This window comes from Neomonachus schauinslandi, chromosome 6 (genome assembly GCF_002201575.2).
Source record: "Neomonachus schauinslandi chromosome 6, ASM220157v2, whole genome shotgun sequence".
NCBI lineage: Eukaryota > Metazoa > Chordata > Mammalia > Carnivora > Phocidae > Neomonachus > Neomonachus schauinslandi.
Window position 1 is genome coordinate 68155397 of NC_058408.1, and position 15707 is coordinate 68171103.

At 55.8% G+C, this 15707-nt stretch overlaps 1 protein-coding gene across 1 annotated transcript; it reads right to left on the reverse strand.

Moving 5' to 3' along the window:
* Positions 1-651: 651 nt before the first annotated feature.
* On the reverse strand, positions 652-2463 carry CCDC185 (coiled-coil domain containing 185). Its single transcript, XM_021679474.1, has one exon. The coding sequence runs from the start codon at positions 2461-2463 to the stop codon at positions 652-654; it is 1812 nt and encodes a 603-aa protein (XP_021535149.1).
* Between the last annotated feature and the right edge of the window lie 13244 nt (positions 2464-15707).

Below are 15707 nucleotides of genomic sequence, written 5' to 3' on the forward strand. Positions count from 1 at the left end.
CACCGATTCCATGGAGTGATCTGAGGAAAGAGGGGTGCCACAGTTTGTGAGAAACTCTAGGTTGAACAGTTGAATTTCTTTACTGCAGGCCTTTTCAGAGCCCTTAAAACTTTCAGGTGCGTTATGAACACCCAAGAGGGGATGTAGTATGCAGGGTTCCCAAATCCACTTGTTTACAGAAATCCCCCCCCCCACTCACCCAGTCACACAATCTCTTTTCTTTCTTGGAGATTCCTTATGACCAGTACCTCACACCTCACCTTACATTGATTATTTTATTTATCATCCCTCAAAGCATCCCTTTGAAGTACCAGTTATAATTTGTAGGTTCTGGGACAGGAAAAGAACTGAATCCCGTCCTGCAGATTTTTCTCTAGTTCCTACACAATGGGCCTGATGTGTGCTTCCAAGATTACTGAAGAGCTCATCTTTTCTATTTAAATGGAAACTACAGATTACCAGTCATTTTCTTAAACGCTCCCACTCTCTCAGCTCCCCGCATGAATCAATCAATGAACCAGTTCATGAGAGGAAAGTGCAGCTATTTTATATACTTTTTCAAACCAGTGCTCAGTTATAATCAGATTAGAGAGTGCATCGGTCGCCCGCCTCTCCTCGCCCCTGCGCAGGCCCTGGGCATCTGCCTGGCTCTCAGCAGCCCTGCGGCCCCGGCCCGCCCGGAGCCTCGCGCACACTCCAGTCCAGGAAGCTGCCGGCCAGCGCGCGGGCGTGCTCTCTCCTGGACGCCCTGGAGATCTTCTGGAACTCCTCGAATGTGGCGTCTTTCTCCCGGGAGATCTGCTCCATCCTCTGCTCCTTCTTCCTGATGGCCTCCTTGATGCCCTTGATGTGGCACTTCTCCTCCTTCTCGGCTTTCAGCTTCAGGATGTGATGGTTCTGCTCCCGCAGGACGCTGAGCTCGTGGATGTGCGGCACCTTGTCCCTGACGTTCCTCTGGACGCTGCTCCGGGCCTGCTGCTCCCTCGGCTCGGCCAGCTGGGCCAGCAGCCGCCTGTGCGCGCGTGCCTGCTCCTCGGCGGCCTCCGCGCGCCGCCGCACGTGCGGCCCCTGCTCCCCCTGCTTCTGCGCCCTGTCCCTCAGCTCTCGCGGGCGCTCCTTCATCAGGCCCCGTGCGGCCTCGTGGGGCCGCTGGGAGCTCTGCTCCAGGGACAGCTTCCTCAGGAGCTCCTCAGCCTTGGCCTGGCAGTCCAGCAGGACCTTCCGGGCCTGGTAGTTGACGAGGGAGCTGAGGTTGGCCTCCTGGGCCTTTTCCTGGGGCTCCATGGCGTTTAGGCTCTTCCGCTGAGAGGCCTCCGGCAGCTGCAGGCTGTCCTGCCCCCGCAGGCCCTGCACCATCCTCTCGGGCTCCTGCAGGAGCAGCTCGCGGCTCTGCCTCCGGGGCGCGGGCGCCGGCTCGGCCACGGCCCGGGCTCCCTCCGGGTTCTCCAGCAGCGCCCTGCGCGCGCGATCCGACCGGGGAGCGCTCCTGGCTAGGCCGTCCCGCCGCCGCACGCGCTGTTCCTTCTGCCGCCACTGTTCCTGGCTCTCCTGCAGAAGCAGCTTGCGCTCCCTCTCCAGGGTCATCTGCACCTTCTGGTCCGAGCGCTTCAGCTCCTCCCAGGCCACGGCCGCCTGCTGCTGGAGCTCCCGCATCCTCTGGGCCTTCTTGAGCCTGGTCAGCACTAGGGCCACGATCTTCTGGTCCCTGGAGGACATGACCGCCTCCTCCAGCTTGCATTTGAGGATCTGGGTGTGCGGGCTCTGAATGTCTCTGCTGGAGACTGAGGGCTGGGAGGGCGGGCTGGCTAACGACTCCAGCAGATCACTGCCGTCCCTCTTGTGGGCGCACACGCACGCCGACTGCGCCCTGAACTCTTGAGACCGCACGGAAGACTTCTCCGAGACAGCGGAGGACTGGGACCAGTGACCTGGACCCCTGCACAGCGGCACCGCCCACTGGTCTCCGCTCTGCGCCCTCTCCACCCCGAAGGTCCCGCTCAGGGGGGTGTACGCTCCCTCGGGGTAAAGCGGGGGCGAGTCTCCCTGGGCGGAAGGGCAGGGCTGAGGCCCTTGGGGGTGTAGGTGGGGCTGCCGCGGCCAGGCGGGGCTGTGCGCGCCGCTTCCGGGCTGAGGCTTGGGCCCGGGCTCGCCCCAGGCGTCCTCCAGGTGTCGGCCGCGGGGCCGCGGCCTCCTGGCGCCGTCCGGGGGCCTCGCGGCCACGTCGGTCAGGCTTCGGCTTTCCCTTGGCGAGTCGGAACACCTGCGCCGGCAAGGCCGCGCGGTGGGCGCGCGGCGCGGGTAGGGCCAGAGCGCCACGGTCTCGTTCCCCTCGCCTGGGGTCGCGGCCCCCGAGCCCAGGCACGGCTCCGTCCTGGCCCCGGGACCACGCAGCCGCGCCGCGGACGCACGCTTCCCGCCCGGGTCCAGCACCGAGCGCGGGGAGAAGCGGCCCAAGCCTTCCATGCTCGCTCCTGGCGTGTGAGCGAGGGTCCCGGCTCCGCGATGCTGCGGCCCCCCTCCCGCCCTCCGACCCCCGACCCCCGACCCCAGGGTCCGTGCCTGTGACGTTCTGGCCACGTCACAATGCGCCTTGGCCACTGGCCTTCCGGCAGCTGCGTGGCCAGGGGGAGGGGACTGCAGGAATCAGGGGGCCCCAAAGCCGAGGGTGCATTAGGAGCCCCCAGTATTTCAGGCAGGGACTGGACTCGCATTTGTACACCTTCAAGTAGCAGGATTTTTAAAAGAACTCGCGTGAAGGCGTCACTCCAGAATCGAACGCGGGGGATGGTCGAGGTGCCCCCGGGGAGGAAGGTGATGCCTGCGTGCGCCTCCACAGTGTAAGCAAAGTGAGCGGCTGCGGAAGCACATTCGTGGGCTTCCCCACTCTTCTGCCACCCTTCTGCCGGTTAAGTTAGCAAACCCGATAATGTTTTGTTTACTTTTTTTTTTAAACTTTAGAACAGGAAAAAGACTGGTCTATTTTTTCTCTAGTGTAGCAATTACTGCTTTTGTCAAAATATGAATGTTGTGTGCACACTTCTGAAATAGCATCAGCGAATTACCGCACTGAACCCAGATCCATTGCTTTTAGTCCTTTTTCTCCAGTTTTGGGAGATTATATTTCCTTGTTGAGGCTCCCTGGGCTCCGGGGAAAAGGACTGGATCTGATCCTGGAAAGGTGAGTCTGAGTGTCCTCCGCCACTCTCCACCTGTGTGGTCTAGGACGTTCTGGAAAAGGGGAATGGAGGAGGGGAGCTGTCCTGAGGGTCAGATAAAGTTAGCCCCAAGGGCTTAGCACTTCAGTGCATTAGTAAATGTTACACGTTGATGTCCTGCTAGGCCTCAGTTAAGAATTTTAAGATTTAAATGAATATATGGGTTTACAGAAGTTTCTGCAGATTTCCCAGCTTAAGAAAAGAAAGGAATTAGGGTAATTCTGAAGCAGGCTCTGTCTTGTTCATCCTGTGCTGTGCGTCTTGGCTATGTCCCTTTGTCTGGGGTACGACGATGGGGAAGCAGTTCTGGGCAATATTCTCCAGATATGGTCACTCCTGAAAGGGGAGGACGGAGCAGGACCCACCCTGTGAGACACCGGCATCTCGTCCGAGCTTCGCACCAATGCGGCCAGGCAGGCCCGGTAGGAACTGATAACATGTCCTTAAGAAAAATCTCAGACCTAGCCAGGTTCACGGAGGTCCCCAAAGTTCACTTGGTCCCTGGGAGAGGTTTTCCACGATGCCATGCTGCCTCTCAGGGCACGAGCTTGAGGTTGGGGCATGTGATGTGCCCACCCCCCGCCCACCCTCATAGATGGAGGCCCTAACACCCTGTGTGTTGGTACTTGGGGGTGGGCCTTTGCGAGGTAATCGGTCAGAGGTGGAGGGTGGGGCCCCACGATGGCATCGGTGTCCGCACAGGAAGAGGAGTATGTGGGGCCATGGCAGCCGGGAGGCGGGTGTCTCAGGCCCTCCCGGGAACGGGATGGACTGGCACTTTGATGTTGGCCTTCCAGGCCTCCAGAACTGGGACAAGCAATGGCTGTTTAAGCCCCAGCCTGTGGTGTTTCGGTGTAGGAACCCGGTATCGCAGTGTGAGCTGCGTGAGATGGAGTGCTTTTAGGGACGTGATGACTGAGTGCCTGAGGGCTATGGTGGCTGTGCCCTTGCGTCCACGTGGCCGAGCCCTGTCCGGGAGCCCGTCCTGCCTGGGTGGGGCCGTCAGCACATCCCAAGTGGAGAAGCAGCTGCTCTACCCGAGATTTCTATTGGTGCTACTCACATCATCGTCAGAAAAATGATTTTGTGATGGCAATTTTTACCAAGAGGTGACTTTAAAGAAAAATTAAATTCAATTTGAAACAGAATAATTTAAGTGAGGATCTATTTGGGCATGAAGTGAGTCGTGCTGATACCCGAGTGTCCTATCTCTCTGTTAAAGCTTTGGAAAGCACCTTGGAAATTTCCCTGCCTGGAAATCTGGCTGTGGCCAGTACCAGCCGCTTCCTGTCACCGCAAAGCAGTGTTGTGGGGGGGCACAACACAGGTATCCAAGAGCCAGGAGCCCTGCCCTAGCCTGCGCTGCGACCCACAGAGTCCCCCCGACTGGACGCTTCACCCCCGACTTCTGGCTGCTTCATGCCTGCAGGAGATCATCCGTGGGTTTCTTTCAGCTCCAAATGTCACTGGAAAATGGGAGTTCCATCCAGTAAACACTATGCTGCTTTCTGTAAAGCAAAAATGTGTTAATCCATTAGAAATGCTTACCGCGGTGCCTGGAGTGTGCTTGCTGCCTTATAAATATTAGCCACTCACTAGAATTATCGTTATCATCATGCCAAGAGCAGTAAGACCGTAGCAGCGTAGGGCTGAATGGGGAGACCCAAGTTCGGAGCAGAGCCAGGCCAAGAACCAAGGACTCAAATTCCCAGCTGAGGGCTGTTGGCCTCTTGCTTCCCCTTGGGTGTTCTCAGACTTCCTGGTGGAGCCGAGGATGGCTCGCTCACCTGTTGCTGGTTGAATAAAGGGCACAGTCTTAACTTCATCGTGGCACGGGGTTAGAAGATCATCTGGGGCCCTTGCGCACCATGTTGCCTGAAGAAACACATCCAGGGCACAGATGTGACAAGTGGTTAAGTAGTGACCTTAACGGAATCCCTAAAGGAGGGAGGCCCAGTTCAGAAGGCGAGTTCATCTGGGTTGTTGGTCGGGAGGCACGAAAGCTGGGGGCAGCTGGGATCCACCGGACGGGGACAGACAGGAGTTCCCAGCAGGCCGAAGCCGCAGGAACACCCGGCTCATCGGGGTCATGTGTGTTCTGTTCCGGGGGGAGAGGGGGCTACGTGCAGGCGATGACACCACGAGTGTGGCTGTACCTGGCTTCCACGGGGACCTTCCATGCTTCCTACCCCGCTCTAGGATCGTGGCAGCGGCCGTGAGCCCCAGGCCCGGTGGGCGGCTTTGGCAGCCCGGAGGCGTCTGTCCCTGCCCTTCTGCCCCCAGAGCAGCTCATGCGTTACCTGTTTTATATCCTGGGGCTCTCGGTAACACCTCATTGAGGAGAATTGGGGTTCTGCTTATAGAAAGGGCTGGAAATCCACTGTGTAGACAGCAGGGAGGCATCCATAAGCGTCTTGAACCCGAAAGAAGTGATCTGAGTGGGCCTATATTTTACAACTCACCCTGGCAGCAGTGTGGAAGGCAAACTGGGGAGAAGGGGGGGATTGGAGAGGGGCCAGCGAGGAGGTTGGTTCAGTAATCCAGGTGAGCAAGGAGGAAGGTGAACCTGGCCCCGGGCCAGGGGACGGGAGGGGCCAGGTCAGAGGTCGAGAGACCAGGACGGAGGAGGGTGGATTCCTCCCAGAGAAGCCTGGGCAGGGGTGAGTGGCAGTGGCCAGCTCCGTGGAGGTGACCTTGAGAGCAGCAGTCTTGGAGATGAGGTGCAGGTGAGCCCCCAACATGAGCTTGGAGCACAGCATGGGGTGGGGGCAGGCATTGGATGAAGCCCTGGGGAGATGATGGGCTCCTCCCCAGGCTGATGAAAGAGATGTTTTGCGAATGCTAAGCTGCCAAGCATTCCCTTGATACTGCAAACAGTCAACCTTGTTTTTATTTGGCAGAAAAATCCTCAAAGCGTTTCACTGGAGGCCCCAGAATTTGGGCCTTCTACCAAATAAAGATCTGGGCCTCTTTTTTTTCATTTGTCGGAGTTTTGGAAAATATGGCAAACGTGCTCAGATGGCACGATTCAGATTAATCTCTGAAATGGGAGTGTGCTCTGCGCTCTTCCTGGGAAGCTGGCTCTGGCCCCTTCAAGTTCCGTCTCAGCAAAGCTCCTGGTTCTCGGAGCTAGTTTGTGGGTGGTTCCAACTGTCAAGTGTTCTAGAACGCACACTGCAGTCCAAAAACCAACCATGAAAGAGTATGTGTAATATCTCAACACTTTTTTATACTGGTTACTTGCGATGCTATTTTGAACACAAAATGGACTAAAGAAAATATATTATCAAAGTTAATTTCACACATTGCTTGTTTTAATGTGTCTATTAGTAAATTTAAAACTGCCCCTCTATGCAATATATATTGTGGTGTATTTCTATTGGATTGCTTTGAGATCATCTTTTCTAAGAAGATAGTATTTGGGTCAAAGGTGTTTTTCTCAATGTCTGGAGGGTCAGGTAAATTATGAATTTTCCAAATGCAGCTTTGGAGTAGTTTCACAGAAATTCAGTCTTTCCTCGCATCACCCAGGAAAACAGATGCCCCAAAGTAACAGTGTCTGCAAACCCCGCACAGAGCCGCTCTCTGTCCAATGCGAGATGTGGACACGCTAAGAATGCCAGACCCACAAAACAGTAAAGAAAGAAATCTCATGTGAACACCCAGGGCAGTACACGGACACCTTAGGCTCATGCTGTACGGAGAATGAAAATTGTAGCCTGTAAACTTGTTTCTTTAAAAAAAGAAAATCGTGGGATAGGAGCCTGGCACTATGAAAGTCAGGTTTCCATGGAGACCAGCATTTACCCACGATGCAAACATTCCACGTGTGAGCTTCCATGCATAAGGAGGACGGTGCAGGCGGAGTGCATGCGGGAGCATCCCTGTGAGCGCAGGCCGTGTGGACCCAGAGCAGGAGCTGCAGCTGAGGCTGGCCTCCCCGGGCACAGACCAGGTGCAGACGGGGCGCAGACGGGGCGCAGACGGGCACAGACAGGGCACAGATGGGGCGCAGACCGGGTGCAGACGGGGCGCAGACGGGGCGCAGACCGGGCACCCTGAGCCGGCAGAGGGAGGACCCCAGCGGCACCGCAGAATCGAGTGTGGAGAAGGGGTCAGGAGAGGATTTTAGACATTCGCAGTTGAGGGGCATCTTAGGATTTTTTTTTTAAGGTTTTATTTGTCAGAGAGAGAGAGAACGAGCAGGGGAGAGGGAGAAGAGACCCCCCCCCCCACTAAGCAGGGAGCCTGATGTGGGGCTCGATCCCAGGACCTGAGCTGAAGGCAGATGCTTAACAACTGAGCCACCCCGGCGTCCCGGCATCTTAGGATTTTGATGTTTTTCACATTTGTCACCTTCATGCAATTAAAAGCGCCAATTCTTATAAAGAAAGGAAGGAGTCAAAATAGTACTTTCAGAGCTGACGGTGACCCAGACATAGAAAATAGCACAGTTATTTATTTTTGAAATCTTATTACAGAGTTTGTAATGCTAAACGTGGGGAGAGATTTTTCCAGTAGAAACTTGGGGGGAGAGTTACATGTCATAACATACCCGATTTGGGGTCACTTCTTCGTCCTCAGCGTAACAGACATTTTGTTGATTTTCAGGAAAGAACGTGGTTTGTTAAAACTTAAAAAAAAAGCGTGGAGTTTTTAAAGTCTGTCTTTCCCCTCTGGTTGGTTAAAGTTGAGCCTGGGGTTTTTAACTTCAAAGGAAATGTGTTTTTCAGAAAGCTCTGAGTGAGGGAGGCTCGCTCTGCCATGGGGGTCTGGCCCGGGTGGTCTCCCAAGTCTGCGGGTAGCGTAGCGTGTTGAGGATGCGAGCCCTCTGCTGGGTTATCAGCTGGGTGGGCGTCCTCAGCCCCCGCAGTTCCTGCCTGCATATCCACAGGTGGAGCTGTGGCAGGGTCTCGGCCACGCTGCTGCCTGCAGGAAGTGGACAGAGGCAGCTTGGTCTACCTGCCAGGGTCTCTGCACGGCCGCCGTCAGTCCTCCTTACCACATGGACCGGGGCTCCTTCTTCAAGTCTTGGTCCCAGGGAAGCTGTCCCTGACCTCCCCGACCAGATGGACACCCCCACTGAGGACCCTCGCAGCCCTGTGGCTGTACCAGCCCCTGTCCTCAGTGATCTGGGTCCACTGCAGGGCTGCACGTGGAGGCTCCCTCTGCCGGGAAGTTCCCAGACAGAAGTATGTCCAGGGCCTGCTTTGGCCATACCAGCGGTGTTTCTGTGAAAAGACACGCTCCTTCGTTCGTTCAGCCGACGATCATTTCTTAGCCCTGCCCTTGGCACAGTGATGCGTGTGGACATTAAGACCCAGTCCCTGCTCCCTGTCAACCTAGAGATTCCCAGCGGACGGTAGCAACTCCAGGAGAAAGGTCCTGAAACATCGGCGACGTCCCAGGTAAAGGACGTCCCTTCTGTGTTGGAAGCATGGGGAACGGGGTTGAGTACCTGCCAGTCTCCCTGCATGGGATGTGAGCTCCGGGAGGACCGGCATCATTGGTTTGCTCCGTCCTGGACCTCCAGTGCCTGGAGCAGTATCCTCACGCACTAGAACGGGACACGTACTTGCTGAGTGAATGGCTGCCCGAATAAATGGACTGCACGTGTAAGCACTGTAGGGTTGGGTTCACAACTGAGCTGAATGAATGCCGGGTGAATGTTAAGTAAGTGATCCCACAGAGCAGGAAGCATGCGCCTTCCTGAAGGCCCGTTTGTGCTGGGCTGACAGTGGCTTTAAAGGGAAGAGTCTTCAAGAAACCAGAAGAGGCGAGGTGATAGAGGAGATGAAATTAAAAAGTCAGGAAAATAGCATTTTTAATGTAATTAGCCACTGAAAGTCTCTCTGAAATCATGGCTTACCTTACCTGCTAGTGCCGAGAAGGGAACATTCGACTGTAGGGCGGGCCGTGGTGAGGCCACCTTGTTAACCACACCTATTTGAGGTAATCCAAGAACCCGACAGGTCAGAGCTTAACCTTACTGAAGATGTATCCAACTCGGAATCAAAGAGAAAGGCTCAATGCCCAGAGGCCATTTCTGCTGCTCTTCCCCACCCCCAACCGCACCTCTGTGATCTAAAGTGACACTGATGTGTTCTGAGTATCAGGTATTTATGGCAGGCTCCCAAGGGGCGGCTGTTTCTGCTCGGTGAAACGCCTCGGGGCTTCTCTGGGTGAGAAGCCCATGGGCCACAGGACTCATTGCTGGGGAAAGAAGCAACTCAAGAGAGCATGATGGGCCTCGCCCTGAAGGAGCCTGACTCCCGAGCTTTCCTTCTCTTCCAGAAACTTATCCCTGGGACTGCCTCTCCCAGGTCCCTCTGCATCTGTGTGGCACCCTGTGACTCACTGGCCGGTGGAATGTGAGTATAGATGGGGGCCACTTGTAGGCACGGCCCATGCACGCCTCACCCTCCTTCCTAGGGGCTGATGTAAAAAATGTTTTGATCGTGCTCTCTTGACCCAGATTTGGGACCCCGGCTTGAGGCAGGCCAGTTGCCCTTCTCAAGCAGTGGATTCGGTCCACACCCCCAGCCACTTCCCTCGCTGGGCACCCACACTCTGGGGCACTATGCACTGGCTCTCGTTGGCTCAGGGGTAACCCCTAGGTCCCAGAGCCTCCAAAATTATTCAGATTAGCTGATCCATGGGAGCCCACCGGACCTAGCTAAGTGCGTCCCACCTGCTGTACATGAGCCGTGCCCTGGAGCTCCCGCGAGCTGCGACTCTGCCCCTGGGGACAGCCTCCCGTGTGGCCCTGCCTGACAACCTTCTCTTGTTTGGAGCTGGAAGCAGCAGGGAATTCGGCCCTTCGTCCACCTGAGTGTTGCTTGTGTTGGGTCCTGGCACCGCTGAGTCTTACAAAGCAGCTGAAGACCAGAGGCTCCCGAAAGCCACGAGTTACAGACAGCAAAGTGGCTTCGTGCCCGTGTCCCTGAGTGACCGCCGTGGAACAGCCCGACTTCAACCCGGCGGTCCCTGTGCTGTGCCGGGGGGAGCGAGCCACTCTGCGGCACTGGACCCGTCGTGTCTTAGCTTGTCCATTAGGGAGACATGCTTAGATGGAGACCTAACTCCCTCCTCGGGGCTCAGGGCTCCCCCGAGTGCCTTCCCTGAGCCAGGCTGTTCCCGATTTCCCACCATCACAGAAAATCTGTGGTGACTGTGAACACTTCGCAGGTACGGGACACTTTGCAGCTGTGATCCTCTTCATTTAGCTCCCATGGCTCCTTCCAGGAGGAACAGTGAGCGTGCCGCTGAGGCTTGGCCTAGCCCCCTCCAAGGTGCACGCACGCTTTAAGGGCGCCCTGGGTTTGCTGTCATCCGGTGCGGTCAGACTCGCAGATGAGGAAATGACTGTCAGGAAGGAAGATGATTGTCACACTCGTGGTTCCCTAGAAACAGGAAACATGGAAGTCTGGAGGGACACACCGGGAAGCCCAGGCGGTTGGGAGGCAGGGGAAGCCGGGGTGGCCCAGAGTGTGGGAGCCCGGAGAGGGGGTGGTGGGGTGTGTGGGCTCTGGTTTGCTTCCTCCAGGACTTGGCGGGCCCCGGGAGGGGCCGTCTCTCCATGGTCAGCAAGGCCCCCGTGTCAACGCCTCAGAACATGGAAAACAAACCCATGGTTAATACACAGCAACTTACCCTCCTACCATGGAATATGGGGTTTCTCTTTTCCCTGTATTTTCACGGAACTCCCGGTATTGTCACACTTACACTTGCAGTCTGTGTGACGGGGTAAACTGTCTGTTGTCGTTGGCGTGCTCTGATGGATTACTGATGCTGGGTGCTTTTCACGGATCTGCAGGCCAGGGGGAAACAGCCCCTTCCCAGCTCCCCCTCCGAGTTATTCACACTTCCGCACAGACCCCGGTCACAAGCCGCACTCCCCCACATGCCTCGCTAAGCCTTCTCGCTACGGCTCGGGTGCTTCGCCAAGTTTTCGGGGTGCTTCCCAACCTGCTGTCTCAATTCTGCCCTTGGTCTCTGGCCCCACCCTCCCTCCTGGTCTCTGCAGAGCTGTTCCCTGTGCCTGGGACACTCCCTGCACCGTCTCTGCCCTTCCTCCACACACACACACACACACACACACGTACACACAAGTGCACACACACACATGCACGCATGCACACACTCATATGACATACTGGGTCAGGTTGTCTCCAGTGTCCTTGTGTCTTCCAGTCTTATATCTGCCCCATGACACTACCTGCAGATTTATTCTCAGCTCTCCCCACGGACTGCAGACTCCTTGAAGACAAAGACTGTCTTCTCCCCTCCTGTAGCCTCTGTTCCTAGCACGGTGACTGGAACGTGTCAGTACCCAATAGGACACTTCGCATGGCACAGAGTGAGCGGGAGGTGACTGGGCTCACTCATCCTGTTCCCCACCCCAGGCCGTAGCTCTTCTCCTCTCGGAGGGCGCATCAGATGCTTTGAGAATTCTAGATCAGCGTTCAAGCGTGCCATCCCTGCAAAGCTAGGCTAATGTTCTAGCATGCTCTGAGCTCTTAAATGGGTTGTGCTTGGTTAGTTGGTTAGTTGTTTCCCTGGAGGGGCAGGATTCAGGAAACCCAGAGAGAAGCAGATCCATTGGCTCCAGGCTCTGGTTTTCAATGTCAGGGAGAGCTTGGTGGGGATGGTCCTCTTTCCTTCTCATAGTAATTAAGTAATTCAGAAGGACAAGTCCTGATTGCTCTACTATGTTCCCAGCCATGTGCTCAGCCACAGATGGACCAAACAGGTGAGCAGTGTTCTTGCCCTGAGAACTTGGGATCTAATCAGAGACGAGGGCGGGCAAGCCCCCGTCACAGTCTGCGCCCCGTGTAGCCGTGGGGGATGGATGGAAGATGGGTGTTGGGAAAGTGGTGACCATCTGGTGTTCTGTTTGGGAGGTGCTTGGTGGAGGTGAGAGCCCCAGGGCTCTGAGAGGACGCAGGAGGGAGGCAGAAGGGACCACAGGGCGCAGAGTGGTGGGTGGGTGGGTTGGCCCAATGCTGGACAGCAGCTCTTGCACCCTTTCCTGTTGAAGACCCCCGCTCACAGACCTCCTGTGGCTTCTGTTCCCACTCTGAGTAAAAGCTGGATCACAGTCAAGGCCTCAGAGGCCGCCTCGGCCAGGAGACTTCTCCGACCTCAGTCCCCTGGTCTCCCCATCACCCACCCCCTCTAGCGCCCCTGATGTCCCTCCTGTTTCCTGCATGTGTCTCTTCTGCCTGGACATGCTTTCCCCTCAGAAAACTGTATGGCTCTCTCCTTTACCTCCTCTAGGTCTTTCCTAGAGGAAAGTACCCCCTCCCCCCCGTGAGGGATCCCCGGTTCACTTTATCTAAAAAAATCCCACTTCTTTCCTCACACAGACCATGGGTGGGACTGGAAGCTCCCCCTGACCACACCAGGCCCCGCTCCTCTTTTTTCTGGTCACCTGGTCGCCCAGTAAAGACAACATTCCCAGCTTCCCTTGCAACCAGGTAGCATTCCTGCGAGTGATTTCTGTAACTTCTCCTCACTTGCCTGAAAGGAAATGCTTGCCTTAGGTTTCTCTTCTTGACCACCTTCCCTCAGGCTGGACCCTGGACATGCCAGTGACCCGGCTTCAGCTATATGCACAAAGACGTTATCTTAGGGGAGGGCAGAGCAATGATGCAGAAGGCATCCAGGTGCCTGAGTGACTCTGGAGCAGAGATGCCGAGAGAGAGGAGTAACCTCCTAAGTTACCGTGGACGGGATCTCTCTGTTATGACGACTCAGCCTGTACTTGACCTCCACCTCTCCTCCACCGATTCCCTGATTCATTATTTATATTTATTATATATCTATCGTATTATATATTTCTCATTCTACCCAGCACCTAACAGCACCTAACAGACCCAGTGCTTTCCTTCATTGGCTTAGCGTGTCTTCCTTCACTGGAATGTAAGTTCTCAAAGGGCGGAGATGTTCTGTGTCTGTGTTCACTCTCACATCCCCAGCGCCTAGTACAGTGCCCCATTCACAGCTGGTGCTCAAGTAATACATCCTGAGTGAAATACTGTTGGCCACTGAAAGAGAAATCCTAGTTCCCCCCCCGCCCCAAAAGAGATTCAGTACGTTTTGAAAAATACTCGTAGGTGGGCAGGGAGAGGCTGGGGGATGGAAGGGAAAAGTGAGGGAAAACAGCAAGGAATTTCGTGGGTGGAGGGGTGGAGGGTGGAGGGTAGGGCTGGAGCTCGAGGGGGGCCTTTGATCTCCTGGTTTCGGAGGAGACTCCGAGGCTTTGTGGCATTGGTTTTGGAGAAGACGTCTGTATGAGAGAAGAAGGGAGACTAAAGAAGTTGTTTTCCCACTTAGCAGCGAGTCAGTGATGCTCTTGCCTGCACCCTATTCTCTTCCTCTTCCTGAGAAGGGTACATATTATAATATGTTCAGGACAATTCGTTTGGTAGAACCCTTGACATGGAAGATAGGAGCACGGTGTTTGTCAGAGGCCTTCCCTGGCTCCGTGCTCTTGAATCAATGGATCATCTTCCTCCTCCTTCATCATCCTCATTTGTAGGACTTCTCATCTTTGTCGTGAGACGTTATGGGCTGAACTGTGTCCCCTCAAAATCAATATGTTGAAGCCCTAGCCCTTAGTACCTCAGAATGTGGTTACATTTGGAGAGAGGACCTTTAAAGAGACAATCACCTTCAAATGGGGTCGTCAGGGTGGTGTCCCTATAAGAAGACGTGGAGGGGGACACCCAGGGTGCACACACAGAGGGACCACTGGAGGACACAGGGAGAAGGTGGCCATCCTCACGCTGGGGAGAGAGGACTCAGAAGAAACCAAACCTGCCAACACCTTGATCTTGAGCGTCTAGCCTCCAAAACTGAGAAAATAGACCCATCTTGTGCATGCCCCTGCACGTGGTATGTGGTTAGGGCTGCCTTAGCCAACTAACATGATGTACGGTAGAAAACTCACAAATTGGTGTGTTGTGGCGGCCACCCTAATGTTTGTCTTCTTAAGTTGCATGAATAGAAGCAAATTATTCAGAATAACTTGTCAGTCCCATCATGTGCTGGTCAGAAACAAGCTTTGCTGGGGAGGCTTTTCTAAGAGCATTGCTGGCAAATATAACGGGTTTCTGCAAGAAGTATTCCATGAGGCTGAATGACAGCTTATTAGAAATGTCAGGGCACTCCAGCATAGACCCTGTGTTTGGACCAAAAAAACATGCGTGTTCCTTTGAATCCTGATAGTCTCTGTACAAATGGATTGCATTCTGGTTGAAGAACAGAGTTCAGTAGTACATAGATCTCCTAAAACATGTGCACGGTCAAATATTTTTCAGCTTTGTTGATTTGATGGCTAATGGAAAAGCTTTAGAAAATTTACTGAGAAAAAAATGAAATAAGTATTCAAAAGGCAGAGGTCGGTTATAGGACCTCGGAAATGTGGAAGGGTGCCCAACTCAGATTCCGGACCCCCCACCCCCAGGACGAGGTTAGCAAGAATGAACTTGTGCCAGTCAAACCTACTGTGTGCAAAGCTGCCATCTCAATTTGAGAAATCATAAACAAATACAAACACCGAGCTTGACTTATCTACTAAAAGTTAACCTTTTTCTGAAAGAATTTGTTAAAATTACTCCCAGTAAAAAGACGGCACAGTAAACTATAATTTCCCAACGACCATCAGTACTTCAGATTTTGAGAAAGCCGATAGAAGCGAGGGATGATTTGGTGGCGGTATCAGAAACACGGTTTGCTCCGGAATAATGGGGTGCCACTGGTTGTGAAGTGCCGATGCCTGCACCACTTCCTTAGTCCACCCCTCAACTAGAAGGCGGCCAGCCCCTGGCGGGGCAGCGGGGTCGGCGGGTGTCAGAGAACTGCATGGGGGGAAGTGGGCCACACCGCTGCGGGTGCCGGGCTGCGCTCGGGGACGCGCGCGCGGAGGCGCACCCTCCTCCCTGAGGACTGGGAGCAAACACCCTGACCCCCTTGGGTTGCGACCTCTCCAGAGGCCTCCCTTCTCCGGGTACCCAGCCTTCTGCAGCTGCACGGGCCGCGCCCCCCCCCCCCAGTTTCCCCGCGGGACAGCGGCCCCGGGCGCAGACAGCGCAGACGCCCGGAGGGGCCGGGGCGCCTCCAAGGCGAGGGCCTCGGCTCGGCGCCCCCGCGGATCCCGAAGGGCAAATGCCGGGGTGCGCGGGGAGGGGGAGAGTCTCAGCCGCCTCGGTCGCCACGCGGGCCCTAAGGGGACACGCGGAGCCTTAGCGGGGACCGAGGGCGGACGTGTAGCTGTCCCTCCGCGGGGGTGGGGGACGCCCGGCCGCGCACGCTGGCCCGGAGCCCCAGGCCGGACTCGGTCCCGCACCGCGCGTCGGGGGCGGCACAGGCCGCGGGGTTGGCAGGTGCAGGCGCGCGGGCTTCCCATTGGTCACAGAGCCGCGGCGGCCCCGCCCCCTCGCGCGCCGGCCCGGGCAACAGGGCGCGTACCCGTGCGCGCCCCTGCGC